The sequence below is a fragment of the Leptosomus discolor genome, unplaced genomic scaffold (assembly GCF_034619465.1).
Source record: "Leptosomus discolor isolate bLepDis1 unplaced genomic scaffold, bLepDis1.hap2 HAP2_SCAFFOLD_117, whole genome shotgun sequence".
Lineage (NCBI taxonomy): Eukaryota > Metazoa > Chordata > Aves > Leptosomiformes > Leptosomidae > Leptosomus > Leptosomus discolor.
In genome coordinates this window covers 210,527-236,027 of record NW_028237902.1, presented here as the reverse complement: position 1 = coordinate 236,027, position 25,501 = coordinate 210,527, and the positions used below count along the sequence as shown (strand labels likewise).

The 25,501-nt window shown below is 56.0% G+C and overlaps 2 protein-coding genes across 5 annotated transcripts in view; one reads left to right on the top strand and one right to left on the bottom strand.

Moving 5' to 3' along the window:
- Positions 1 to 12,077: 12,077 nt before the first annotated feature.
- LOC104340794 (butyrophilin subfamily 1 member A1) lies at positions 12,078 to 14,577 on the top strand. Of its 4 annotated transcripts, XM_086481347.1 has the most exons (4): positions 12,097 to 12,220; positions 12,335 to 12,420; positions 13,207 to 13,309; positions 13,664 to 14,577. In XM_086481347.1, the coding sequence occupies exons 3-4, from the start codon at positions 13,234 to 13,236 to the stop codon at positions 14,173 to 14,175; spliced, it is 588 nt and encodes a 195-aa protein (XP_086337473.1). In that variant the 5' UTR covers positions 12,097 to 12,220; positions 12,335 to 12,420; positions 13,207 to 13,233; the 3' UTR covers positions 14,176 to 14,577. The 4 variants fall into 4 exon arrangements, with proteins under 4 accessions (XP_086337474.1, XP_086337473.1, XP_086337471.1 ...); XM_086481348.1 differs by lacking the exon at positions 12,335 to 12,420 and having other exon boundaries at positions 12,078 to 12,220; XM_086481345.1 differs by lacking the exon at positions 12,097 to 12,220 and having other exon boundaries at positions 12,398 to 12,420; positions 12,997 to 13,309.
- Positions 14,578 to 23,789: 9,212 nt separating this feature from the next.
- LOC104341807 (C-type lectin domain family 2 member G) overlaps positions 23,790 to 25,501 on the bottom strand; it is a 7,790-nt gene continuing 6,078 nt past the window's right edge. The window contains exons 7-9 of the mRNA XM_086481358.1: positions 24,892 to 25,112; positions 24,355 to 24,461; positions 23,790 to 23,955 (exon numbers count right to left, since the gene is read on the bottom strand). Of these exons, the coding sequence (XP_086337484.1) occupies positions 23,790 to 23,955; positions 24,355 to 24,461; positions 24,892 to 25,112 (494 nt within the window). The remainder of the gene's footprint in view (positions 23,956 to 24,354; positions 24,462 to 24,891; positions 25,113 to 25,501) is intronic.

Sequence of the window (25,501 nt, the reverse complement as noted above, 5' to 3'; positions counted from 1 at the left end):
TGAGATTCGGCGCCGCCGTTGCCTCTGGCGGAGAAATTCTTGTCCGGAATAAACAGCAAAAAAAAAAAAAAACAAAACAAACCCAAACCCCACCAAAACCCCCAAACAAACCTAAAAACCTCAAAATTCCGGTTTCTTTTGCCGCCGCTCGGCCCAGCGGCCGCCTCCCTCGGCGCCACCCGGGCCCTATAGGTCGCTATAGGTTCGGCTCTGGGTGCTACAGGCCATAGAGTCACCGGTATGGGGCTGTAGGGACCTGGGGGGGGGGGCTATACTGGTCTATACAGGTCTATATGGGTCTGTATGGGGGTCTGTACAGGTCTATGGGGCTGTATGCAGGTCTGTATGGGTCTATACTGGTCTGTGGGGGTCTATACTGGTCTGTACGGGAGTTTAAACAGATCTATGGGGCTCTATGCAGGTCCATATGGGTTTACACTGGTCTATATGGGAGTCTAAAGAGATCTACAGGAGTTTATACTGGTTATACGGACCTATACAAGTCTATATGGCTCTATATGGGGTCTAACTGTTTGGGTTAAATCCAGGTGGTTTTAGGGATATTTTTAGAGCTGTTTGCTCCTGATCTCCACTGCTGGGGCTGAAAACACTAAATCTTCTGATTTTCACTTAAAAAGGGGACAGTCCACTCCCCAAATAGGGGGTTTTGGGGTTTATCAGCAGCGCGGAGCCCCTCGACCAATTCCCTCCCCAATTTGGGGGTTTTCTTCCCCGTTTTGAGGCAGAAACCCCTCATTTCCCAGCGCGCTGGCTGCTCCCTCATGGGAAATGCCTGAAAGGGGACAAACCTCCCCAAAACCAGAGCATTAAAACCATCGACACCCCCCCCCCCCCCCCCCCGGCGTTTGCACTGGAGCTGTATTTTGGGGTGAAATACACCCAAATCGGTGTCTTTTGGGTATAACGAGGCGGGGATTTTAAAAAAGTGCCTTTTGAGCCCCCAGTTTTATAAACACCCGCCGATTATCGAGCCCGATTGTTGCCAAATCCGCCTTTTTTTCCCGCTTAAAATGGACCCGAATGAGGGGCCGCCCTCGCAGCGCACCCGCAGTCCTCCCTCCGGTCCGCTCCTCAGCGGGCTGCCGCGCTTGCCGGGCTGCGCAGTCCTCACTCCGGTCCGACTTGGGGAAGGGGGCGTGGGCGGGGGGGGTGGGGGCGCAGCGCACGGAGGAGCAGCCAATGGGGCGCCGCGGTGGAGTGGGGGGGGAGGGCGGGAAGAAGCAGCCAATCGGAGCGCGCCGGGCTCTTCTAGAAGGCGGGGCGAGGGGGTTGGCGGGAAGAGCGCGCGGCGCGGATGGCGCGGGCGAAGCAGGCGGCCGGCGGCGGCGGCCGCCGGTAAAAAAAAACCCGAAAACCCTCCTTCTCCAGCCCCGAACCCCCCCAAAACGCGGCTACCTCCCCCCCGGGCTCCGACGCTGTGGCGAAAGCTCCGTCCCTCGCGGAAGAAAGCCCCGGAGCTGCTCCCCGCCGCCTCTTTTCGCAAGCTGCTGCGAGGTTTCTCCGTGGCGCTGGGGGGTTTCGGGGTGCAGGGAGCCGCCGTGGCGGCTCTGCGGGAGGGCTGCGAGGCGCATCTGCTGGCTCTGCTGGAGGAGTGGGGGCTGTGCGCCCTCCACGCCAAGCGATCTGCCGTCCGAACGGCCGACGTGAGGCTGGTGAGCTGCCTTCGAGGGACAAGAGGCTGATTTCCACCCCCTCCAGCGCCGGGCGGCCGCCCCTGGGCCTGCTGAGCTGCGCAGAGGAGGCGAATTATTTTTGTTGCTTGTGCTTTATTTTTTTTTTTTTGTGGGGACTTTAAATTAAAGCTCTGTGAAGCTTTTTCGTAGGAAAAGCAGAAGAAACAGAGCGTCGGGAGCTCGTCTGTTGGAGCAAAGGAGCTTTTTGATTTACTCTCCCGACACAAAGCGCCGCCGGACCTTGCGCGTGTTTGAAGGGCGGCGTAACCTCACTGTGAACCAAGCGAGGAAACAACAAATTACCCAGCCGTGCTGGGCTGTAATTTGGGTTTAGCGGTGACCCGCGGGTTTGTCAGGGGCCTCGCCCAAAATTAGGGCCCTGGAGATGAAAGCGGCCGCCCTCCCCCTCCGTCTCTCTCCTGGTGGTTTCTTATCTTCCTTGGGCCGATGTGACGAGTCTCTGCGGACAAGGAGGTGAGTCTGGCCGTGGAGGCGGAGCGACTGGGGCTGCGAGAGGCAGAGACGTGCCCTGTCCTGCCTGCGCTGCCCCATAACAGCACTTTGTGAAGGTTTAACCTTCATAACAGCTTCCTGCTCTCTCAAGGTGCTGCCTTGCTTATTTTTTCCCTCCTTCTATTCCCTTGTAGGTGGTGAAATGGAGGATAAAAATCTCACCTGTGGCCTCTCACCCTGCTCGGGTCCCAGCAGCGGTTGCAAAACCACGGGGAGGCCCCAGCCCGAGCGATCCCGGGAGGCGCAAGAAGTGGTTTTATCCCATTTCCCCCAATTTCTCTGTAAACCCGAAGCAGAGACGTCTCGGCTTGCAAGACCTTCCTACGAGGTGTCCACCAGGAGCAGCAAAGCCCCTTCCTCAAATTGAGCTCACTTGTATTTTTTTTTAGGGGGGTTCTTCCTGTTTTTCTGGGTCTTGTTTCCATTAATAGACAGCCAAGGAAAGAAAGAACTCCCCGTTCTCCTATTGGGGGTATTTTCTTGCATTGTGTTGGGGGTGAAAACCAACAAAAAGCACTAAATTGGCCAAAAAAATAATCCCTTGAGTGCAGCCTCTCTCCTCAGCATGCAAAATCCTGCTCTGCTCTGGGTCCAAGTGCAATTTCCTTCTCTTTCTTTAATTTTTTTCCCCCCTTCCTTAAAAAATAGTAATAATTAAACGTGTGGAAAAACAGGCATTCAGGCTGGGTTTTGCTTTGGGGAAGGGGTTTGGGTTGGAAAGCAGGATATTCCCGTGGGTTTCTTCCCTTTTCAAGGCTTCTTTTCAGCAGGAAAAGTGCCCAGTAGAGCTGCAAAAAAAAAAATGGGAATTTTGAGTCTGTGCAAATCTAGCGAGGAGTGGGAGGGCGAAACGTGATGAATTTTGCGAAATTAGGTGTTAAAAGGAAATGCAAATGGAGGGTGGGGCTGTTTATTCAGGGGGGGTTCTGTTGGGGTGGTGGCTGGGAGGTTTAAGGGGGCTCGGGGGGGGGTTGGGGGGTTTAAGGTGGGTTTGGGGGGGTTTTGGGAGTGCTTAATGTGGGTTGGGGGGGGTTGGGGAGGTTTTGGAGGGTTTAAGGTGGATTTTGGGTGGTTTTGAGGAGGTTTTGGGGGGGTTTCAGGGGCAGAGGGTGAGCAGAGCCGTCCCCTCGCCCAGCCAAAGCAGAGGCCGGAGCCGTTCACCGGTGAAAGTGGCCGGGGGGGGGGGGGGGGGGGAAGGTGAAGATCTCGGCTCCGCTGTCGCCGTCGCGGAAAGCCACCCGCCCGCCGCCGGGGCACACACGCGGGATTCCCGCCGTCCGCCGAAACCAGGATTTGGGGGTGAGCTGTGGCCGGGTCCAGCGTCACGGTTGCTGGAAGTCGAGGGCGGGGGGAGAGGGGAGGGGGTTAGGGGGGCTTGGTGCCTTCGTGCCTGCTCCAAATCTTGCACCGGAGTGTCAGCCCACCAGCACCCACCAGTATCTCCCAGCCGGTCTCCTCCGCTGCTGCTGCCAGCCCGGCGCGGCGCTCGTCCTCCTCTCGGGGGGCTCGTAGGGAAGCTTTGAACTGCTCCTGCGACTGGGAAAAGGGGGGGAAAAAAGGGGAGGGGGTCTGGCACCCCTAAAGCACCTAGAATGCGGTCAGCGTGGACGGCCCCATCCTCATCCTCCTCTCTGGCTGCGATGAAGTGGATACACAGGCGTATATACGCATTATGATTCATTTTATAGCTGTGCCCTGCGTACCCCCGCGCGCTATCTCTAGAAATATGCAAATATATGGAAATACATAGATGTGACAGGTCTCCCAGCCAGGCTGGGGCACCCCATTTCTTCAAGACCTCCCCTAAAAAGTCCCCACCACGCCCTAAAACAGCCCTGTCAGACCCTTAAACACCCCAGCTCTGCTTCTTCCCCCTTTCCTTGCACCCCCAGCCTGGTCTGGACCCCTTTTGGGGACCCTCATTTTCCCTCCGCACCCAGAAGCGAGCAGGAACCCTCCACAGCGCAGGGGTTGGGTGGGAGCCGGAGATTTAAAATCACCGATATTTAGAGTTTTGGTCCCTAAACTGCCACCCCCCCCCACCTGAGGCACACTTAAACCTCAGCAAATCGCAGCTTTTCAGCTCAGTATTGACCCTTGGATGCTCACAGCGCTTTTTCCCTGTGGAAAGGCAGGGAAAAGCTTTGCCCTAGCTGAAAATACCTATTTTTAGGGCTGAGTTTTAAGGGAAATGGCGTTTTTTATCGTCGCTCAGGCAGGCAGAGGGTGTTTGAGCCGGGGTTTCGCTCACCCCGTACTGGCGAGCGGCCTCCTCGAGGGGCATGGCGGGCTGGGCGCGATGCTCGGCGCAGAGGAGGATCCCCTCCCGGCGACAAAAAAGGGTGAGGGGTTGGCGGTGCCGCCGGCAAAGCTCCTCTGCTGCCGGCGTTGCCAGGTCCTGGACGGCCGCCACCACGTTGGCCAGTTGCCAGTTGGGACGGAAGCCACCGCTGGGGAATGGTAAATGGCACTGGGGGCAGGAGCCGGCCCCGGCGGCACCCGCGGAGCAACGCTCGAGGCAACGGCGGCAAAAACTGCGGCCGCAGCCCAGGAGCACGACGGGATCGCGGAAAAAATCCAAGCAGACGGCACAGGTGGTTTCCTCCTGGAGGATTTCCATGGCGTTTCCCCGCGGCCGAGGCGCTGGGGGTGTTTATGATCAGGACTCGGAGAAACGCGCAGGCGAAGTGGCCGGGCGATGGTTTTCCTGGAAGGGGTGATGGGGCAGGAGGTGGGTGTTGGCATTCGGAAGCTCACGCAAAGCTTATCCAACGTTCCCCGCCATCCCAGTGACAAAGCAACCCCTGAGGACAAAGCCAGCAAGGATTTAACAGTGTGAGGGGACACGGGCAGCGGTTGCTGAGCGTTTAGGAGAGGTGGTTGCTTTGCAGGGTGAGTTTTCTACACTGTGGCTGCACCCGGGTGGAGAAAACTGCAGCCGGAGGGTGGCTGTAGAAAGCAGGGGTTAAAGCAGGAATGCAAGGAGTGAGCCGAGTTCCTGCTCCGTCCCGCCGAGCTCACGTGGGTATTGGCTGTGGTGCCAGCAATGAGCCCCGTGCGGTGGCTCGAGTGAAATAAAACCCCGTCGCTAAACCTCAGCGCCCAAATCAGATGGGAAAAATAAGAAGCGGAGGGGAAAAATGAAGAACTGGCAGGCACAGGAGCTGTGGGTGGAGGCGGTGTTAGAGCAGCCCGTCCTGGGAGGGAATAGTGTTAATGCAGTTGTATAATAAAGTTAATTCAGGGAATCAAAGCGAATGAGGGTCTTTGAGGTGCAAGTTTCACTTTCACAGAACAAAGCCCACATAAACCTAATAATAATGACAAAAAAAGACTAATCAGGAATTATTATAGTTGTGTATAAGGCTGAGAAAGCAGTAAAATAAGTTGGATATTCCCAAGCAGGCTGAAAAACTGCGGGTTGCTGAGCCCCAAATTAATCAGCTTTGGCTTTTCCCCAGGAAAACCGCAGCCCCTTCCTTAGGGCAGATCGGAGGCGCTGCCAAACCCCCCCGCCCTGGCTTGCAACGAGGGCGAAAAGAGGCAAAAACGCTTCAAAAACCCACCGGGCATTTGTAACTCCCGCAAAAACCCCGTTAATAGACCCAGGGTCGCTCCCTTGCGGCGGGGGGGGGGGGGGGGGGGGGGGGGGGAGGCGCGTCCACCTCCGCCTCCGGCGAGCGGATCGGAAATCTCCATTCTGATTGGTCAATCAAGGGCAGCCAATAGAAAGCCCCAGAGCGCCCGGCGGCCAATAGGAAGCGGCGTTTGTGATTCCGCGTTCTCCAGCGCTTCGCAGCCGTGCGGGAGCCTCGAGGGTGCGACGGAGCGAAGCGGCGGGACGGGAGGAACCGAACCGCGAAAACCTTTTTTTTTCTTTTTTTTTTTTTCCCCCTTAAAAGTAACTTTTCTTCTGCACTACGGCTTCAATTAACAGGACGAAAAGCTGATGCTTAATTAATTTTTGGCTGTTCACGCCTTTCCCAGCCCCTGGGAGGCTTCGGCAGCAGCAGCAGGAGAAGCCGGGGCTGCACCAGAGGAAAATACTTTGCCCGAAATTACCATTTTTGTGTGGTTTTGCTGTCTATGTGCACGCACACAAACTCAAACAGCTGCTTAATCTCAGTCTTATTTTATTCGACTTGCTTACAAGCGCCTCCCGGAGCCGCAGCGCCTTCAGGTGGGTGGCACATTCTGCCAGATTTCTGTGGTAATTGTTATGATTTTGGGGCTTTTTTTTTTGCCTTTTTTTTTTTAAACACGGTTTCTCCAGGGTCCGGCCGCGGGGATACGAAGCGCCGCGGTGGGGGGGGGGGGGGTGTCGCGGCAGTGACCCCAACCATGGGGGACTGCGGTGGGTTTGTTTTTTTGGGGCGGTAAAGCCCGTTTTGGCGCTGGCGGGAGGGGCGGGGGCGGGGGGGGGGGGGGGAGCAGGTGCGCGCGCAGGTTAACGCAGTTGTGTCCGTCGGGGAGGGGAGGGGGGTGCGCGCGAGAGGCGTTGACCAGTGCGCATGCGGCGAGGGGCTATATAAGGCGCCGGCGGGGGGCGCTGGCGGTCAGTTGGGCGCTGGGAGCGGCGGAGGGAGGAGTTCGGGGAGCGGCGGAGCTTGGGGGCCGGCGGCGGCGCTTCGAAGCCAGCGATGCCGCCGGGGAGAGCAGGTGTTCGGCCTTCGGCGTCGAAGACAGCGACGTTTCGCTGGAGAAGCGAGGGCGGGTGTCGCTGTCGGATCTTGTTCTCCGCGCTGTGGGTCGCTCGCGGAGCCGTAAAGGCGTTTCGCTGGCGTTTGTCAAGAAGATACTGAGTGCTGGAGGTTACGAAGTTGGGAAGAAAAGAAGTCGTTTGAAAGCCGTGGTTAGAAATTTAATTAATAAGGGTTTGCTGAAACGTGTGACAGGCAGAGGCGTCGCCGGTTCGTTCCGCCTCGGCAGCGCGGGTAAGGAGCGATTGAAGGGAACCGGGCGGCGCGGGAGGGCAGTCGGTGGAGCCCCTCAGCGCCGCGTCAGCAAGAGGGGGGTGAGGCTCGTGGTAAAAGTCGTCGTGCAGCGGCGGAAGACGCGGAAAAAAAGTAGAAGGTGGTGGCGGTCCGTAGTAAGCAATAAGGACGGCGGATGGAGAGATAGAAGATTTATATAAAGGCTCTTTTCAGAGCCACTGTAGGGTGTTCAGCGGAGGGGGCTGGTCACGGCGCGGGACTGCGATAGAAGAGCTGCACGGACAGAAAAACGTGTGAGGCGGGCGTATGTGCTGCGTTGAGGGAGGGGGGGCGTCGCCGCTGCCCGCGGTCACTGAAAGAGCTGCACCGAGGAGCGGTAGCGCGGCTGAACCGAGGGAAGGGTGTGAGGCGGCGCTGAAAGAGCTGCACCGAGGGACAGCCGCCGTCGGGTGTCGGTACAATGGGCTGGCCCGGAGGTGGGGGGGTGCCAGGCGGCATTGAAAGAGCTGCACCGAGGGACGGCCGCTGTTGGGTGCCTGTAGAAGGGCCTGCACCGAGAGAAGGGGGGGGGGGGGGGGGTGTGTGTGCTTGTTAGACGGCGGTGAGAGTTTGCACTGGGGCTGCGGGGAGGTAACGCGGCGGCACTGAAAGAGCTGCACCGAGGGACGGCCGCCGTCGAGGTGTCGGTAGAGGGGGCTGGACCGAGGGAAGGAGGGGGGTTGGGAGTGGTGGGTAGGCGGCACTAAGAGCTTGCACCGGGGCTGACGGGGGGTAACGGGGCGGCACTGAAAGAGCCGCACCCGAGGGTCGGCCCGCCATCTAGTGTCGGTAAGAGGGGCTGGACTGAGGGAAGAGTGCTGCGAGGCGGCGGCACTAAAAGAGCTGCACCGAGGGACGGCCGCCGTCGGGTGCCGGTGAAAGGGGCTGGACTGAGGGAAGCGGGGTGCGAGGCGGCACTGAAAGAGCTGCCCCGAGGGACGGCCGCCGTCGAGGTGTCGGTAGAGGGGGCTGGACCGAGGGAAGGAGGGTGCGAGGCAGCAGTAGGAGAGCGGAGCCCCTCGCTTCGGTAGAAGAGCTGCCCCGAGGGACGGGCGAGGGGCTCCTCGGAGAGAGGGCGGTGTGAGGCGGCGGCACTAAAAGAGCTGCACCGAGGGACGGCCGCCGCTGTCGGTTGCCGGTGCAAGGGGCTGGACCGAGGGAAGGAGGAGGGTTGGGAGTGGTGGGTAGGCGGCACTAAGAGTTGTACCGGGGGTAACGGGGAGGCACTGAAAGAGCTGTAGAGAGGGACGGCCGCCGCCGTCGGGTGAAAGGAGCTGGGCCGGGCCGGTGGAAGGAGCGTGCGAAACGGCAGTAGGAGAGCTGAGCCCCCCGCCGCGGTAAAAGAGCTGCCCCGAGAGACGGGCGAGGGGCTCCCCCGATTGAGGGAGGTGTGAGGTGGCGGCACTGAAAGAGCTGCCCCGAGGGACGGCCGCCGTCGGGTGCCGGTAGAAGGGGCTGGACCGAGGGAAGGAGGGGGGTGGTGGTGGTTGTTAGGCGGTACTAAGAATTTGCACCGGGGCCGAAGGGGGGGGGGGGGGGGGTGTAACGCGGCGGCACTAAAAGAGCTGCCCCGAGGGACGGCCGCCGTCGGGTGCCGGTAGAAGGGGCTGGACCGAGGGAAGGAGGGTGCGAGGCAGCAGTAGGAGAGCGGAGCCCCTCGCTTCGGTAAAAGAGCTGCCCCGAGGGACGGGCGAGGGGCTCCTCGGAGAGAGGGCGGTGGCACTGAAAGAGCTGCATCGCGGGACGGCCGCCGTCGGGTGCCGGTAGAAGGGGCTGTATCCAGGTAAAAGGGGGGAGGAGGAGGGGCGCGGCTGCGGGTCGGCAGTATGAGAGCTGTGACCCCCGCATCGCTAGAAAGGCTGCACCACGGGAGGGGTGCTGTCGCGGCGGCACTAAAAGAGCTGCCCCGAGGGACGGCCGCCGTCGGGTGTCGGTAAGAGGGGCTGGACTGAGGGAAGGAGGGTGCGAAGCGGCAGTAGGCGAGCTGGGCCCTCCGCTTCGATAAAAGAGCTGCCCCGAGGGACGGGCGAGGGGCTCCCCCGAGAGAGGGAAGTGTAAGGTGGCGGCACTAAAAGAGCTGCCCCGAGGGACGGCCGCCGTCGGGTGTCGGTGAAAGGGGCTGGACCGAGGGAAGGAGGGGGGTGGTGGTGGTTGTTAGGCGGCGCTAAGATCTTGCACCGGGGCTGAAGGGAGGGGGGCTAACGCGGCGGCACTAAAAGAGCTGCACCGAGGGACGGCCGCCGTCGAGGTGTCGGTAGAGGGGGCTGGACCGAGGGAAGGAGGGTGCGAGGCAGCAGTAGGAGAGCGGAGCCCCTCGCTTCGGTAAAAGAGCTGCCCCGAGGGACGGGCGAGGGGCTCCTCGGAGAGAGGGCGGTGTGAGGCGGCGGCACTGAAAGAGCTGCATCGCGGGACGGCCGCCGTCGGGTGCCGGGCCGGTGGAAAGGGGTGCGAGGCGGCAATAGGGGGTTTGCGCCCTGCATCGGTAAAAGCTGTCCCGAGGCACGGGTGAGGGGCTGCACCCAAGGGCCGGGAGGTGTCGCGGCGGCACCAAAAGCCGCGCCACAGGACGGCTGCCGTGGGTTGCCGGTAAAGGGAGCTGGACAGAGGGAAGGGGGGGGGGGGGGGGATGTGAGGCGGCGGCACTGAAAGAGCTGCACCGAGGGGCGGCCGCCGTCGGGTGTCGGTAGAAGGGGCCGTATCCAGGGAAAGGGCGGGGGGGGACGCGACTGCGGGGAGGCAGTACAAGAGCTGTGACCCCCCGGCATCGCTAAAAAGGCTGCACCACGGGAGGGGTGCTGTCGCGGCGGTACTAAAAGAGCTGCACCGAGCGACGGCCGCCGTCGGTTGCCTTTAGAAGCCGCTGTATCCGGGGAAAGGGCGGCAGTACGAGAGCTGCGGCACCCACCCCCACCCCCCCACCCCCCCCGGCATCGCTAAAAAGGCTGCGCCACGGGAGGGGCGGTGTCGTGGCGGCACCGAGCGGCGGCCGCTGCCCCAGCCGGTCTGAGAGGGCTGCCCGGATCGTGCCCCGCCGCTGCGCGACGAGCGCATCTTCCCCCACCCGGGGGGGGGGGGGGGGGGCGGGGCAGCGCCGGACCCCGAGATGTGATGGCGGAGACGGGGGTGGCTTCTGTGGGAATCGGGGGGGGGGGGGGGGGGGTGAGAGACTGCCGGGCAGGGTAGTTCCCACTCAGGTCCGGCAGAGGGGTCGGTGTGGGTTGTACCCCCGGCGGTGGTGTTTTCAACCAGGTCCGCTCCTTCGTACCCACGCAGCCCATCCAGCGTCCTGCGCCCGGTGCCTTTCCCCCAGCCCCGCGGAAAACAACAAGTGCTGTAAAATTGGCCCTGTGCGCAGGGAGTTTCGAACTTTTTTTTTTCTTTTTTTTTTTTTTTTTTTTCCTTTGGTTAATGTTTAGTGTGTTACCGTAACGGCGGCCAAGACCGGTCGGTAATTAAAAAGCCGCGCAACCGCCGGGGTTCTTCGGCCTCATCCGGCAGCTGCGGGAGCGGAGCCGCCTTTCCCCCGGGGTCGCCTTCGCGGCGGGGGACGAGGGCGGTTTGGGGGCGGCGAGAAAAGGGAGAAACCGGTCGCTTCGCCTTTGGTGTCTCCGCGGGGCGGGTTCCCCCCGGCGCCGGGTCGGTTCGGGGTCTCCCCGTGCCTGGAAGGAGCGGGGGGTGGGGGGGTGGGGCTGCTCCTCGAGTAACCGCCTTCTCCCCACGTACCTCGGGGGTCTCTTGAAGTAACTGAGGTTTCCTGAAAGAGCTGTGAATCCCTCAGAACTTCTCCCAAAAGAGCTGAGTCCTCGAATATGTCTGAATTCCTTCTCAAATACTTCTGAATTCCCCCCCAAATATGCTGGAATCCTCCCCAAGTACTTCTGAATTCCCCCCAAATATGCCTGAATCTTCCCCAAATAACCAAATACCTCCCAATATCCCCAAAAGCGGGGTCAGGAGAGCAGCACTTCCCTTCTTTCCCCTCCCCTGTTGCTGTCCCTTCTCTATAGTTGAGCCAAAAATCAACCGGGGCCCTGGGGAGCAACAGGGAGGGTTAATTCCACGTTAACAAACGTCCCTTTAGGACTTGATCTGGGACAGGGAAGGAGCAGCGTTGCAAAAATGAAGTGATTTAAAGCTGGGGCAAAAAGCTTTAATTTGGAGGAATCAGCCCGATTTGTTTGTATAATCCTGCCTTTCAAATCTTGAAATCTTTGGGGGAGGAAAGCAAATAACCCCCCCAAAGCCACCCCGCTGCCTTCCCTTGAAAGGAGGAATCCTCTCGCTTGAAGTTTCTCCTTCCAGACACCAGATCTTTGCGTTTTCCTGCCAAGAAATTAAACTGTTTTCACTTTGCACCATGTTTTCTTTGGGGGGGGAAGGAGCCTGATGGCTCATGGGAAGACAATCCCACCCTGCGGGTCTGGAAGCTGCTTCCTTCGAGCTACCCCTGGGTTGCTGGCACGGCCTTCCTGGACAGGAAAAGCAAAATTTTTGGCCCAAATGTTAATTTTTAAACATATTTTACCCCCCCAGGTCGTCTCATTCTCTCCCTGCTCCCACCTTCCTCTGCTGGGCCTCACACAGAAGAGGCTGCAGACTCGGGGGGGGACGACACGACAAATTTGCACCAATTTCTTGCTTGTGCTGTGGCACAATAACGCACTCTTTCTTTTTTTTTTTTTTTTTTGCACTGTTTTTGCTTGTTTTCTCCCCAACCTCCCCAACGCCTGAGCTGAGAAAGTAAAGGGCCCTGAAATGGGGCAAAAAAGGAGCAATCGGAGGATGCAGGAGGCGGCCGAGCGCGTCGCGGCCCCGTCTGCAGGCAGGAGATTGGAGGTCTCCTCCCTCCCCGGCTGATAAAAGCTGGCGGGGGCAGAGACGGGATGAGCTTTTGCTGAGCCTGTGCCAGAGAAAGGGGGGGAAAAAACCCCAAGAAAGGGAAAAAAACCCAGCAGAGAAGGCACCAGCGGAGGGAAAGCAGCCGGAGGAACCCCAGACCCACCAAGGAAAACCCCAAAAGGTTCAACAGCAGGGTGCCAGGTGGGTTACATTATCCTGCTGGCTTTTTTTGGGGGGAAAAAAAGGGATTTTGAGCACTGTCCCCATCCCAGCAACAAGCGAAGCCAAGGGGATTTATCCACCCTTTGCCCTCAGGATCTTTGGTTCGGATTTCAAGGTGTTTCACAGTGGCTGGTCATGGTTATTATTTGCTTCTCATCTACCCGGCTGGGGAAATTTGGGTGAGAAACTTACATCTTATTTTGAGATAATTTAACTTAATTAATTTAAGATTTTCCCACCTTTTCCCCCCACTTCCACTCATCCACCTGCTGCTTTAATTCCCCCTCTCTGATGTTTTGCTGGAAAAGCAGCACCCCTCTGAGTTTTGAGCGTCGCAGCGTCGTTTCTTCACCGATTTTGGGGGCTTTATTACTAATTTCCAGTGCCCTTTCCCGCAGGCAAGCGCTTGCTTGCACTCCAAGCCCCACGCCGGCTTTCGGAGGATGGATTCGAGGCCCTTATCTCCCCCGTGCACATTTATCCAGGGGCCAGCGGCAAATTTGTCCCCCCTCTCGCAGGATCTCTCTGGATGTGAGAGTTGGACTCGGCTTATCGCCGTTTTAAGGATTTTTCTCGCTCAAACCAAGCTGGTCGGATCCGCTTGCCCATGAAAATGAATGGCGGAGGCAGGGATGGATTTAAAACTGTTTTATCCCTAAACTGGCGCAAGGAATGAGGATTTTGGGTCATAATCATATCTACGAGGTAGATGGGTCCATCCCAACATGCTCTTTATTTTTCCTTTCTTGGTCAAGGGGGAATTAACAGATTTAATCCTTCCCTGTGGGTCTTTGATCAATGAACCAAGCTGCTTTCCTGGAGTAAAAACGGCATTTTTTTTTCGGGTATTTTGCTGAAATGCAGCGGTTGAACCCATTTCCTGCCATGAAAAGGGCTGAAAAGCTGAGATGTGCCCATCTGGAGGGCGAGAATTTGATTTTCATTCTTTCTTTCCCCACCTCTAGCCAGGAGGGGAGGACGTTGCAGGCGCGATGGCTTTCCTCCTCAAGCCGCGGCCGCGCACGTGGGATCTCGCCCTGGATTACCACACGGCGAAGCAGTTTGAAGGTAACCAAAGGGCGGCCGGAGAGGAGCGAAGGGCCGATCCCTGAGGCTTTCTGGGCTCCATCGAGTGTCTGTTGGAGTTGGAGATCCTCCGGGCCCCCGGCTCTGGGGCTCCTCCGCGGCCGGGCCCCCGGCTCTGGGGCTCCTCCGCGGCCGGGCCCCCGGCTCTGGGGCTCCTCCGCGGCCGGGCCCCCGGCTCTGGGGCTCCTCCGCGGCCGGGCCCCCGGCTCTGGGGCTCCTCCATCTCCAACCTCGTCACTCCCCTCCCTTTCTCCTCTTCTTTCACCGGTGAAGGGGAGTTTTGGGACCTCTACGCTTAAGCTTGGCTCCTGATTCCTCCTCTGTTTTGCTCCCCAGTGGACGTGACCCTGGATCCAGCCACGGCGGGTCCCGAAGTGATCCTCTCCGAGGACCTCAAAGAAGCCACCTGGGGTAGACCCGGCCGCCGGTGGCCTGAGGGTCCGGGCCAGTTCGACACCGATCCGTGCATGTTGGGCACCGAGGGCTTCACCTCGGGCCGTCACTACTGGGAGGTGGAGGCCAACGGGCGCTTCTGGGCCGTTGGGGTGGCCCGTGAGTCGGTTCAGAGGAAAGGCCGGGTCCTCTTCAAGCCCAACGCCGAGATTTGGGGCTTGCAGAAGTACGACGAGCTCTGCGTGGCCCTCACGGCTCCTTCCAACACCTCCGTCCCGCTCCTCAACGGGGAGATCGGGGTCTACCTGGACTACGAGGTGGGACAGGTCTCCTTCTACGCCGTCGGCAGCCGCCAACGCATCTTCACCTTCCCCGTGGCCTCCTTCAGCGGAGAGAGGGTCTTCCCCTACTTCTGCGTGCTCCTCTCCACCATCAAACTGTCCCCCAGGGGTTGATGAGCCGGTGGGGCGTCCGTCCCCCCCCCCCCCCGCCAAAGCTTGGCTGCTCCACGGTGGTTGGAAATGCTCCTTGATGCTCCTCAACTCTTTATTTTCCAGGTCTTGGAGTTATTTCCATCTCAGCCCATGGTCCTACCTCTGTCTTGGGTGTCTCCGTTTTTGGGTTCTGTCCAGGGGGTTTCGGGTCTGAGGCTCGTCCCGGCTGAAAGCCGCTGTTGTTCAATTCAGCCGAAGCTCGTTAACGGGAGCTGGGCTTCACCGCGATGGTTTTGAGCTGAAAACTTGGGGGTTTCCTCCCAAACTCAGCCCCCTCTGGAGGTTTCTGTTACTGACCTCGACGCCCGTCACTGGCCGGGCTCCCAACCCCAATTAAAAATCTCAATTTTTGTGTTAATACCAGCCGCTACCTCGGTTTGAAATTGGTTTTGTTGTCACGAGGCTGCGATTGCCCTCGCTTCCCGCCCCCCCCCCCCCCCTCAGGACTCCGGCAAAACCCAGTGTACCTCAAAAATCCCTCCCAGTAAGACCAAGGTACCTCAAAATTCACCCCCACTAAGCCCAGGACACCCCAAAATCCCACCTAATATGCCTCAGTAAGCCCAGGGCACCCCAAAATTCCCCTCAATATCCCCCCAGCAAGCCCAGGGCACCTCCCCAATACCCCCCCAGTAAGCCCAGTTTATCCCAAAATCCCTGCCAGTAAGCCCAGGGCACCTCCCCAATACCCCCCCAGTAAGCTCAGTGTATCCCAAAATCCCCCCCCCCCCCCCCAGTAAGTCCAGGGTACCCCCAGGCCTGGGGCTACAGGAATACTCCAGGCCCCGCCCTCCAGACCCCGCCCTTCCGCCCGCCCTCCAGGCCCCGCCCTCCAGACCCCGCCCTCCAGACCCCGCCCTTCCGCCCGCCCTCCAGGCCCCGCCCTCCAGACCCCGCCCTTCCGCCCGCCCTCCAGGCCCCGCCCCCCAGGGCCCGCCCTTCCGCCCGCCCTCCAGGCCCCGCCCCCCAGGCCCCGCCCCCCCGGCACATGTCATTTAGTTGCCGGCAGCTGCGGAGCGATGGGGACCGAGTGGGTTTTACTGGGAGCACTGGTTTTCGTCACCCCCAGCCTGTTCGGTAAGTTTGGGGGCGGGGGCACCGGGAAACTTCCCTGGCTTTTCCCTCCCCCCCCCCGAAGCATTTTTGGGGCGATTTGAGGCTTTTCCGCCTCCCACCTGACTCCACGTGGGGGCGGGGGGGGGGGGGGGGGCGGTTGCGGTCCTTTATTTTTTTATAAACCCTGATTTTCTTTGACCTCTCCCCCCTTTTTTTGCCCCACCCCCCCGCTTTTCGACCCCACCCCGAATTTATCACAGCCCCCCCATTCCCCCCCGCCAAATTTCTTCACTTCTCCTTACTTTTTGCCCCGCCATTTTCTTGCAAACCCCCACTATTTTTTCCACCTCCCCCTTATTTTCCGCCTGTTTTTTGAACCCAAACCTATTTTATGCCAACTCCCCCCCCCTCCTTTTGCACCCCCCTGATTTCTTGCAGCCCCCCCCCCGTTTCTTGGGAACCCCAACATTTTTTGCAACCCCCCCCCCCATCTCTTTGCATCCCCCTATTTTATCTCAACCCCAACATCTTTTGCAAACACCCCCCTGTTTCTTGTAAACCTCAATATTTTTTGCGGCCCCCCCTTGTTTTTTTGCAAGCCTTCTTTTTCTCGCACCCCCCCCCCCCCTTTTTTTTTTTTGCCACCCTCCCACTTTTTTGCAAACACCCCCATTTTCTTGCAAGCCCCAATATTTGTGGCAAACCCCCCATTTCTTGCAAGCTCCCCCCCTGGTTTTTTGCAACCCCCATCTCTTTTTTTTTATTTTGCCAACTTCCCTGTCTTTTCTGCAACCCCCCCCCATTTTCTGCAACCCCCCCCATTTTCTGCAACCCCCCCCATTTTCTGCAACCCCCCCATTTTCTGCAAACCCCCCCTATTTTCTTCAACCCCCCATATATTTTGCAACCCTCCCCATTTCTTTGCAACCCTCCTGTTTTTTCCAAACATCCCTATTTTCTTCCACCCCCCTCCCCCCCGATTCCTCGCAAACCCCAATATTTTCTCGCCGGCCCCCCTCTTTCTTACAAACCTCCCCTCATTTTCTTGCAAATCCCAATATTTGTTGCAACCCCCCCCATTTTTTGCAAGCTCCCCCTCCTGTTTTGGTTTGGTTTGGGTTTTTTTTTTGTTTGTTTTCAAAAGTGCTTTTTTTTCCCCCAAAGCTCCCCACATTCCCACCCCTCCTGGTGTATTTTTTTTTGGCAAACCCTCCCTCCCTCTCCCAGGGGAATTCACAGCTCTCAAACTCTTCTCCCCCCAGCCCAGCCGTGCCCCAACCTCACCGCCAACCTTTACGACGATGCCCTGGCCGCCGTCGCCATCGGTTTCGCCGAAAAAGCTTTTTACTGCAAAAACTCAACGGGACGGAGTGGAAATCGCTCTTCTTGTGCGAGGAGATCAACTGCCGCAAGCTCACCAGCAGCACCGCGGCCGCCGCCGGGCTGCGGGACGGGCGGCTGGAGCTCCGCCGAGCCTCGGCCGGCTCCTACCGAGCCCTGGGCGGACTGGACAGCGCCTGCCTGGCGCTCATCGAGCTGCGGGGTGCGGCCCGTGTCCCCCCCCAACCCCGCCGCTGCTTCGCCGCGCGTCCTAGGGGCCTGCCTTGCTCCAAATCCCCGAGTTTTCACCCCCCTTTCCGCGCGTCCTTGCGTTCGCCTTGCCCTACATCCTTCCAGGCGCCTCTCCCGGCGTCTCGGGGTGCGGCAGACGTGGTTTGTGCGCAGAAAACGCATCTTTCCAGCCCCTTTTCCCGGCATTTTCTCACGTGATTTTCCACACACCTTCCCACGTGCCTTTCCCAGCTTCTTGACGTCGAAAAGAAGCTCTTTGTGCGCAGAAAACGCACCTTTCCAGCCCCTTTTCCCTGCGTTTTCGCATGGGATTTTCGCCCCGTCTTTCCCTGCGCCTTCCCCAGCTTTTCAGTGTCCGGCAGAAATTCTTTGTGTGCAGAAAATGCACCTGGGGGGCTTCCTTGGTCCAAATCCCCGAGTTTTCACCCCGCTTTCCGCACGTCCTTGTGTTCGCCTTGCGCCTCCCCGTCTCTCCCGGCGTCTCGGGGTGCGGCAGAAGTGGTTTGTGCGCAGAAAACGCACCTTTCCAACCCCTTTTCCCTGCGTTTTCGCATGGGATTTTCCACACACCTTCCCACGCGTCTTTCCCAGCTTCTTGACATCGAGAAGAAGCTCTTTGTGCGCAGAAAATGCACCTTTCCAGCCCCTTTTCCCTGCGTTTTCGCATGGGATTTTCGCCCGTCTTTCCCTGCGCCTTCCCCAGCTTTTCAGTGTCCGGCAGAAATTCTTTGTGTGCAGAAAATGCACCTGGGGGGCTTCCTTGGTCCAAATCCCGAGTTTTCACCCCGCTTTCCGCACGTCCTTGTGTTCGCCTTGCGCCTCCCCGTCTCTCCCGGCGTCTCGGGGTGCGGCAGAAGTGGTTTGTGCGCAGAAAACGCACCTTTCCAACCCCTTTTCCCTGCGTTTTCGCATGGGATTTTCCACACACCTTCCCACGCGTCTTTCCCAGCTTCTTGACATCAAGAAGAAGCTCTTTGTGCGCAGAAAATGCACCTTTCCAGCCCCTTTTCCTGCGTTTTCGCATGGGATTTTCGCCCGTCTTTCCCTGCGCCTTCCCCAGCTTTTCAGTGTCCGGCAGAAATTCTTTGTGTGCAGAAAACCGCGTCTTTCCCACCCGTTTTTCCCTCCATTCTCCCCACCTCGTTCCAGGCGCCGTTCCAACCCTCCTGCCGAGCGGCAGGAACCCTTGGCGCCGTCCAAACGCACCCTCGCAGCCCCCTTCCCCCTCCGCCACCTCCCAGAATCCCACAACCCATCCCAAAGCTGCAGCGCGGGGCACAAACGAGCCACAAAAGCCGGGGGGGGGGGGGGGGGAGGGGATGGGGGTGAATCATAACTCCTCTCAACGCTTTTTTTCCCCTCTTTTCCCTCCTGCAGAGGCGTCGCGTCCGCTGCTGAGCGCCGCGGTGTCCCCCCGGCCCCTGGTACCCGTCGGTGAGAGCAGAATCCGCCCCCTCCCCGCTGCTCCCCGCGGCCCCGGCGCCGTTAATGAGTTTATTATTTTAATTGCAGGGTTGGCCGCTTTCCTGTCTGGCGGCGTCCTCGTGTTCCTCGTCTTGAGTCCTCTACGCCTGCGGGTGCCGGGATTGGAAGCGGGATCTCGCCCGCCTCCGCCGCTGCGTCTGGAAAAGAGACGAAAATCGGCTTTTTTGGGGAGCAGGAGGCGCAGGCGGGACACGGCCTCGCAGACGAGCTGCTCCCTTGTTTGACCAAAACAACCGGGGTTTTCGCCCCTTGTTTTTGGGTTTTTTTTTAAAGCGAATTGGGGTTTTGCAGCAATAGGGAGGGGGAGAAAAACTCACCAACTCAACGTAGTGGGAGAGGAGAGCGAGGTTCTCCTGGCTCTGAGTCTCCCCCAGCCCTGAAAAAGGTTGGAATGGGGTTTTTTTAGGTTAAAAAAAGTGAAGAAGAAAAAATACATAGCACTTCTAGAAACATTATTTAATGTGGGTATTTATTCTTTACATTTTTTTTTAGCATTAAAATGGTTTTTAGGTTACAATAACGCTAAAAAAATGGGTACATAGCACTTCTGGAGATTCAGAAATTTAGAAATTAATTTTGATATGGATATTTTTTACCTTTTTGTAGCATTAAAATGGTTTTTACGTTAACGCTAAAAAAATATGTGCAAGCACTTCTGGAGATTCAGAAATTTAGAAATATATTTCAATGCAGATTCTTTTGTTTAGCATTAAAATGGTTTTTAGGTTGGAATACACTAAAAAAATACGTAGATAGCACTTCCAGAAATATATTTTAGTGCAGATTTTTTTTTTTCCCCTTCTAGTTTTGGACGATTTTCACCACCTCAGGGTTTTGTCAAATTTGGGCTGCAAATAGTGGCTATTTTTTTATTCCAACTGGTATTTTAAGAGGGAAAAATTCCACTTTTTCCTCTGTTTACAAAGGCAAAATGTGAAAAAAGTATTTATCTACGATACTTGAGGTGTTTGTTTCCTTGTGTACGTGGTGATGATGCGTGTGACTGACTTGCTGCTGCACTCAAGGATTAATAATAGTCTGTTTTTGTAATTTACTCTCATTTACTCATATATAAACTCTTTTCCTATTCCCTGTCTCGTGTGATAATTTGTGGGTTTGCTCCCCAAAAAAGGTGGGGTTTTGCCGCGAACACTGCGCGGGTAAATGGGATTTATTCGGGGAGTATTTATAATTTTATATATTCATATAAACGGCGTTGGGGGGGAATTAATTAATTGCACAATTAATTTGGCCCGCACAGGGATGATGTTGTTTAATTTGGGTGGGGAAGTTGAAAAAGAACAAACAAAACAACAAGAAAAATCTGTATTTTTTTGCAGCGGGTGCGAAGGCAAATCCCAATTTGAAGCTGATGATTAAGAAAAATTCCTCCAGCAGCAAGAAAAAAAAGGGAAGAAAAGTGCGTTTGGGTTTATTCCCCCCCTTTTGGCCGCCATACGTTATTTTAGGTGTAGGGTGGGGGCGCAACGGTTTTTCCCCCATCCCTGGCCCCGTGGGTGACGTCACCTGGGAGTGACCGTGTGACTCAGCGGTAGGACCATATTTGGGCAAAGTTCAGCGGGATTTGGGTGACGATCCGGGGGTTGACTTGGCGGCTCGGCTTTGCGTTGCCTAACCCTCCGCCGCCAGGCTTCTCCCGACCCACCTCCTTGGGCCTAACTCCTTTGTTAAGCCTAAATGGCTTTTTAAGCCTAAACCCCCTTATTTTTAAGCCAAACTCCCTCTTCTTTAAGTCTAAACCTTCTTTTTAAGCCTAAACCTCCTTTCTTTTTAGGCCGAACCCCCTTCTTTAGGCCTAACCCCATTCTTTAGGCCTAATGCCCTTCTTTTTAAGCCTAAACCCACCTTTTTAAGCCTAAACCCACCTTTTTAAGCCTACACCTCCTTTTTTTTAAGCCTAAAGCCGTTTTCTAGGCCTAACCCCCCCTTTTTAAGTCTAAACCCCCCTTTTAAAGCCTAAACCTCCTATTTTTTAAGCCTAAAGCCCTTTTCTAGGCCTGACTGCCTTCTCTTAAAGTCTAAAGCCCTCTTTTTAAGCCTACACCTCCTATTTTTTAAGCCTAAAGCCCTTTTTTAGGCCTAACCCACTTCTTTTTAAGTCTAACCCCCCTTTTGAAGCCTAAACCTCCTTTTTTAGAAGCCTAAAGCCCTATTTTTGGGCCTAACCCACTTCTTTTTAAAGCATAAACCCCCTTTTTAAAGAATAAATCTCTTTTGTATTAAGCCTAACACCCCCTTTATTAGCCTAACCTCCCTTTTTTAAAGCCTAACCTCCCTTTCTTGAGAGTTTTTTAAACCTACACCCCCTTTTATTTTTAGCCTAGACCCCTCTTTTAAGCCTAAACTTTTTTTTTATGCCTACACCCTCTTTTTTCAGCCTAAACCCTCTTTTTTTAAGCCTAAACTCCGTTTTAAACCTAACCCCCCTTTACTATACGCTCACACGTAAGCAAATATTCAATAAACCACACCCAGATTGTGCTGTGGATGCTCAGCTCTAGGAATGCTTTAGATTCCCACTAAAATCCCCAAAATTTCACCCCAAATCCCTAAAATTTCACCAAATCCCTAAAATTTCACCCAAATCCTTAAAACTTCACCCGAATTCCTAAAATTTCACCCAACTTCACTAAAAATCCTTACAACTCATTAAAATCGGAGCCCGGCGTCGCGCCGGCCCTTGGGGAGCTCGTGGGGACGTGGGTGACCCTGACAAACGCCGCTATCGGGGCGGCTCTGGCGCGAGGCGGGGGGCTGGGGGGGCGCCCCCCACCCTTGGGCGTTTTTGCGCAGGCTCGTGGGTGCCCACCCAGGGGTGCTCCTGGGTCGCGGGAGGTGCCGCCACGGAGGCGGCTGCGATGTGGATGTCCCCGTTGCACACGCGGGAGGGGAGGGAGAAAAAGAAGACGTGTGTATATATATGAAAAAAATCCCCCCCCCCCCCCCCCCCCCCCCCACCAACAAGACATTTTGGTGGCGTGCTCTAAACCGCAGAAAAGCTGGAAAATCGCCTGCGGCATCACCGCAGCCAAACCTCGAACCCAACCGGGGGGTTTTCCATCCGCCCCCAGCCAGCCCGAAGCTTTCGTGGTGCTCAGGACTTTCTCCTCTTCCCTAAATCCTCTCTTTTATCCCTCTTTTTCTTCTCTTTTTTTCCTACTTACAAGCACTGCAGGGACAAACCCGTGCAGAGCGGCACGGTGGGATGTGACTCGCCACCCACCCGAGCACCCAAACTGCTCCCTTCCCGCAAGGACGCTTTGCTCCGTTTATCATCCTCACCCTTAAGCGTGAAGGATTTCTTTGTTTCATCAAAGGGAATTTATTTAAGGAAAAATTAAACCAAGTGACTTCCCAGGGTGCCTGGACGCCGCCGCTGGGGCACGGCTCAGTCTGGACGCGCGAGTTGACGTCAACTGGTTCCAGCGCCGTCATAAAGCGCTGATGCCAGCCTTAAAAAAATTTAAAAAAAGAATAAAAAAAAAGGAAATGAATGAGCTGTGGGTGCAGGAACACGAGGCGCTGCCCAGCGCCTCGCCCCGACGTGGTCGCCCTCGTTTTCTGCTGGTGTTTCGGTTCTGGGCAGAGAAAAACATCTCGGGGCGCTCGAGCAGGTGGCGAAGGAAGGACGAGGGGGGGGACGTGGGCGAGTTGCGGGGCAGCCGGTGCCCGCGTGGATCCCCTTTGGGTCAAATAGAATATTCATAATTTTTCCGATTTTCTCCCCATTCTGGTGGGTTGGTTTTTTTTTTTTTTAGTTTTCATCCCCTGACCCGCAGCATCTCCCAGGGGTTGAGGGAGAATGGAAAATGTTTTCCCCTTTCGCGTTGTCTCCCCGGTGGGAGATGCTGCGTGTGAGCAGGCTCCGGCCGCGGGCGAAGGAGCAGCGATTTCCCCGTCCAACGTGGGGGAAAAAAAGCGGGTTTCGTCTTAAAACCCCCCCAAACCCTCCAGGCTGATAATTCAGAGCAGTGACAGAAACAGCCACGGGGGGGCCCACGGACCGAGGTGGTTCTGGATGCGCGTCCGCTGCCTTTCGGAATAAATCGCTGGGGAACTGTGAAATATTACGGATTTAATCTATGGTTTGGGGGTTTTTTAGTTTATTAGTTCGTTGGTTTTTTTAACTTTTTAGTTCTTTAGTTCTCTAGTTCCTTAGTTCTCTGGTTCTTTAGATCTTTGGTTCTTTAGATCTTTGGTTCTTTAGATTTTTAGTTCTCTGGTTTTTTAGTTCTTTAGTTTTTTTAGTTCTCTAGTTCCTCAGATTTTTAGTTCCCTAGTTTTTACTTCTCTAGTTTTTAGATCTTTAGTTTTTTAGTTCTTTCATGCTTTAGTTTTTCAGGTCTTTAAGTCTTTTAGTTTTTAGTTCTTTAGCTTTTTAGATCTCTAGTTCTTTAGTTCTTTATTTTTTTTTAGTTCTCTAGTTGCTTAGTTCTTTATTCTTTTTAGTTCTCTAGTTGTTTAGTGCTCTAGTTCCTCAGCTTTTTATTTTTTTTTAGATTTTTAGTTTCTTAGTTCTTTAGCTTTTTAGTTCTTTAGCATTTTTAGTCCTCTAGGATTTTTTTTTGTTCCCTAGTTCTCTAGTTCTTTAGTTACTTTTTTTCAGTTCTCTAGTTCTTCAGTTTTAGCTTTTTAGCTCTTTAGTTCTTCAGCTTTTTAGTTTTTTAGTTCTTTAGAAGTTCTTTAGCTTTTTAGTTCTCTAGTTCTTTAGTTCTTTGGGGTTTCAGTTCTCTAATTCTTTAGTTCTTTGGGGTTTTAGTTCTTTGGGGTTTTACTTCTTTGGGGTTTTAGTTCTTTGGGGTTTTAGTCCTTTGGTTTTTTAGTTCTTTCATTCTTTAGTTTTTAATCTAACCAAGCCTCAGCCCGGTGGGATCCAGGGGGTCTTCTCGGCTCTGCAGGAAGCAGGAGCGCCTTGCAGGCAGCTTTGCTGTCAGCAGCCACCCCAGCCCTGGCCCACGGTTTTAAGACCACGGCGGCGTCCTGCGCCGCGTCCCACGAAGCCGCTGAGCGAGCCTGGAAAACGCCACCGCGCCTCACCCCAAACCTCGCTCTTTGGAGAGAATCTTCCACAAACGGCGCGTGCTCTTTAACAAATAATCTGCTTTTCGGACGCTCGAGGAGCTCAGCGGTGCTAAAAGACGCTCCAGGGAGAAGCTTCACCCTCCAGACGTCCTTCGGGGCTCGGTCAGCGCAGCTTTGGCTTCCCTCTCGCTTTGTGAGTGATCAGCAGGTATTTTTCTTGGTCACATGGCGAAGATGAGTTGGTGAACGCGAACACGTAATAACTTTGGTTCTTATTTGGCAAGTTTTTGGTAACAGGCTTTTTCCCCCCCCCCCCCCGAGCGTGCTTTTCCTGGGGGGTTTTCTTGGAGGTTTTGCTCTTTTTTCCCCCGTCTCTGGCGCTGGGTATTCGGGTTGGAGGAGCGCTCCCTGCAGCCCCCTCAGGAGCCGACACAAAGGTTTGGAGCCCGTCGCGTCCTGTTGCCCTCGCTGGGGCTCTGCGGCTCGGGCTTGTTGCAAACCCAGCGCCTCGCGGCGCTGCAGCGGGAGGAGCCGAGCCCGTCGTCGCCGAGGCAGGCGCAGAGGCCCCCGCCGCCGATCTGAAACCTGGAAGGACAGATGAGACGACCGGCCTCAGAAAGAAGGAGAAAAATCACTTCTTTGGGGTTTTTCCCTCCCTTCTTTGCTTCTCCTGGGCATCAATATGCCCATATTAATCCCAAATAATCTCAATTCTTGGCAGCGGTCTGGGTTGGCCGTAACAAACCTGATGCTTTGCCCGAAGAAAAACCTTATTTAAAAATAAAAGTCTAACTAAAGGTGTTTTCCCCGCCAAACGCGCCGCTCCCGCCTCTCGAGTCAAGGCTCTGGATGCAACGGTGCCTTTCCCCAAGGTCACTGTGCCGTGGCTACCTCTGGGTGCGCCCCAAATGCCAGGAGAAATGCGCATTTCGGGGCTGAGGAAGCACCAACCGGCGACGTCGCGACGATAAAACACAGACTCACGGGTGAGATAAACGTGAGCGGTTCACCCATTTCCACGGTTGCTCCTCATCTTCCCGTGAAAGGCCGATCCAATGCTCCGAGACGCCTTTGTACCTCATCACGAAGCTCTGGAAAAGAGGAGAGAGGAAGGATTTACGGCAGGTCGCGCGGCTTTGGGACGTCTCCGGCACGTCACCCTCTGCAGAAACCTCCTTCCAACCCACAATCTGTCTTTTACCAGTTCCTCCTGCGCCCTCGGGGCAACTTTGGTGCTTGAACCTTTCCATCTGCTGCCAAAAGGTGTCACCTTTAAGGCAGAGCTTTATTATTGCATAGAAACGGGGCCTTTTTTTGGCCGTCGTTCTTGCACCAGTTGGCTTTGGTGAGAAATTTGGAGAGCCATGACGACCTACCCTCAACAAAACCGTTTTCCCCATCTCCCCACCCCAGATCTCCAAGGAAGGTCCTTGGAAGAGCAGTCAAAGAACCCAAAAGGTGGCGAATACGTTGGTGGCTTTGCTTTTCCCCCATGCCAAGCACACCTTCACGGCTCCTTACCAAGTCCTCCACGCTGTCCAGCATGGCCAAGGAAGCACCAAGTGCCGAGCAGTTGTCCTGGCTGGACGTCCAGTTCCCCTCAGCCTCCGAAAAATAGTAGCATTTTCCTCTGTACCCGATCCAGTCGAACGGACACCGAAAGCAGGGCTGGGGACGAGGCTGAAAGGCCTGCACTGTCGTCGGTAGAGCAACAGCGTTAAGGAGCAACCCCTTCCCCTTGCCTCTCCAGGGTGGGGATGGTCACCCTCCACCCCACGGCCTCCAAAAATCTTGCATCTGCCTCAAGGGTGGGAGGAAAGAAAAATCAAGGCACCAAGAGAAATCTTGGGTGGATTGGAGGGAGAAAACAAGCTCGGCTCAGTGGCCCAGCTTGTGGCGTAGGACAAGAAATGTGGGTGCTGTACCTTCGAAGAAGGAAACAGGGTGGTGGCCTCCAAACCCACAAGTTTTAAGAGGATTTCCAAACCAGCCCTATCCCTAAACGCGCCCTCCGGTGTTGCTATCCGTCATTAAAGCCAAAACAGCGACGGGCAAAGGACAGAGAAGAAAGTTCTCTTGTTCCTGCAGACTCCTTGGCTTGGTGGGACTCATGCCAACACCTCTTGCTGCA

Bases quoted from the DNA above. Each gene is read 5' to 3' on its own strand.
- LOC104340794 (XM_086481348.1), top strand. From the start codon at position 13,234: ATGGCTTTCCTCCTCAAGCCGCGGCCGCGCACGTGGGATCTCGCCCTG. The intron at 13,310-13,663 runs GTAACCAAAGGG...TTTGCTCCCCAG, and splicing joins CACGGCGAAGCAGTTTGAAG to TGGACGTGACCCTGGATCCA.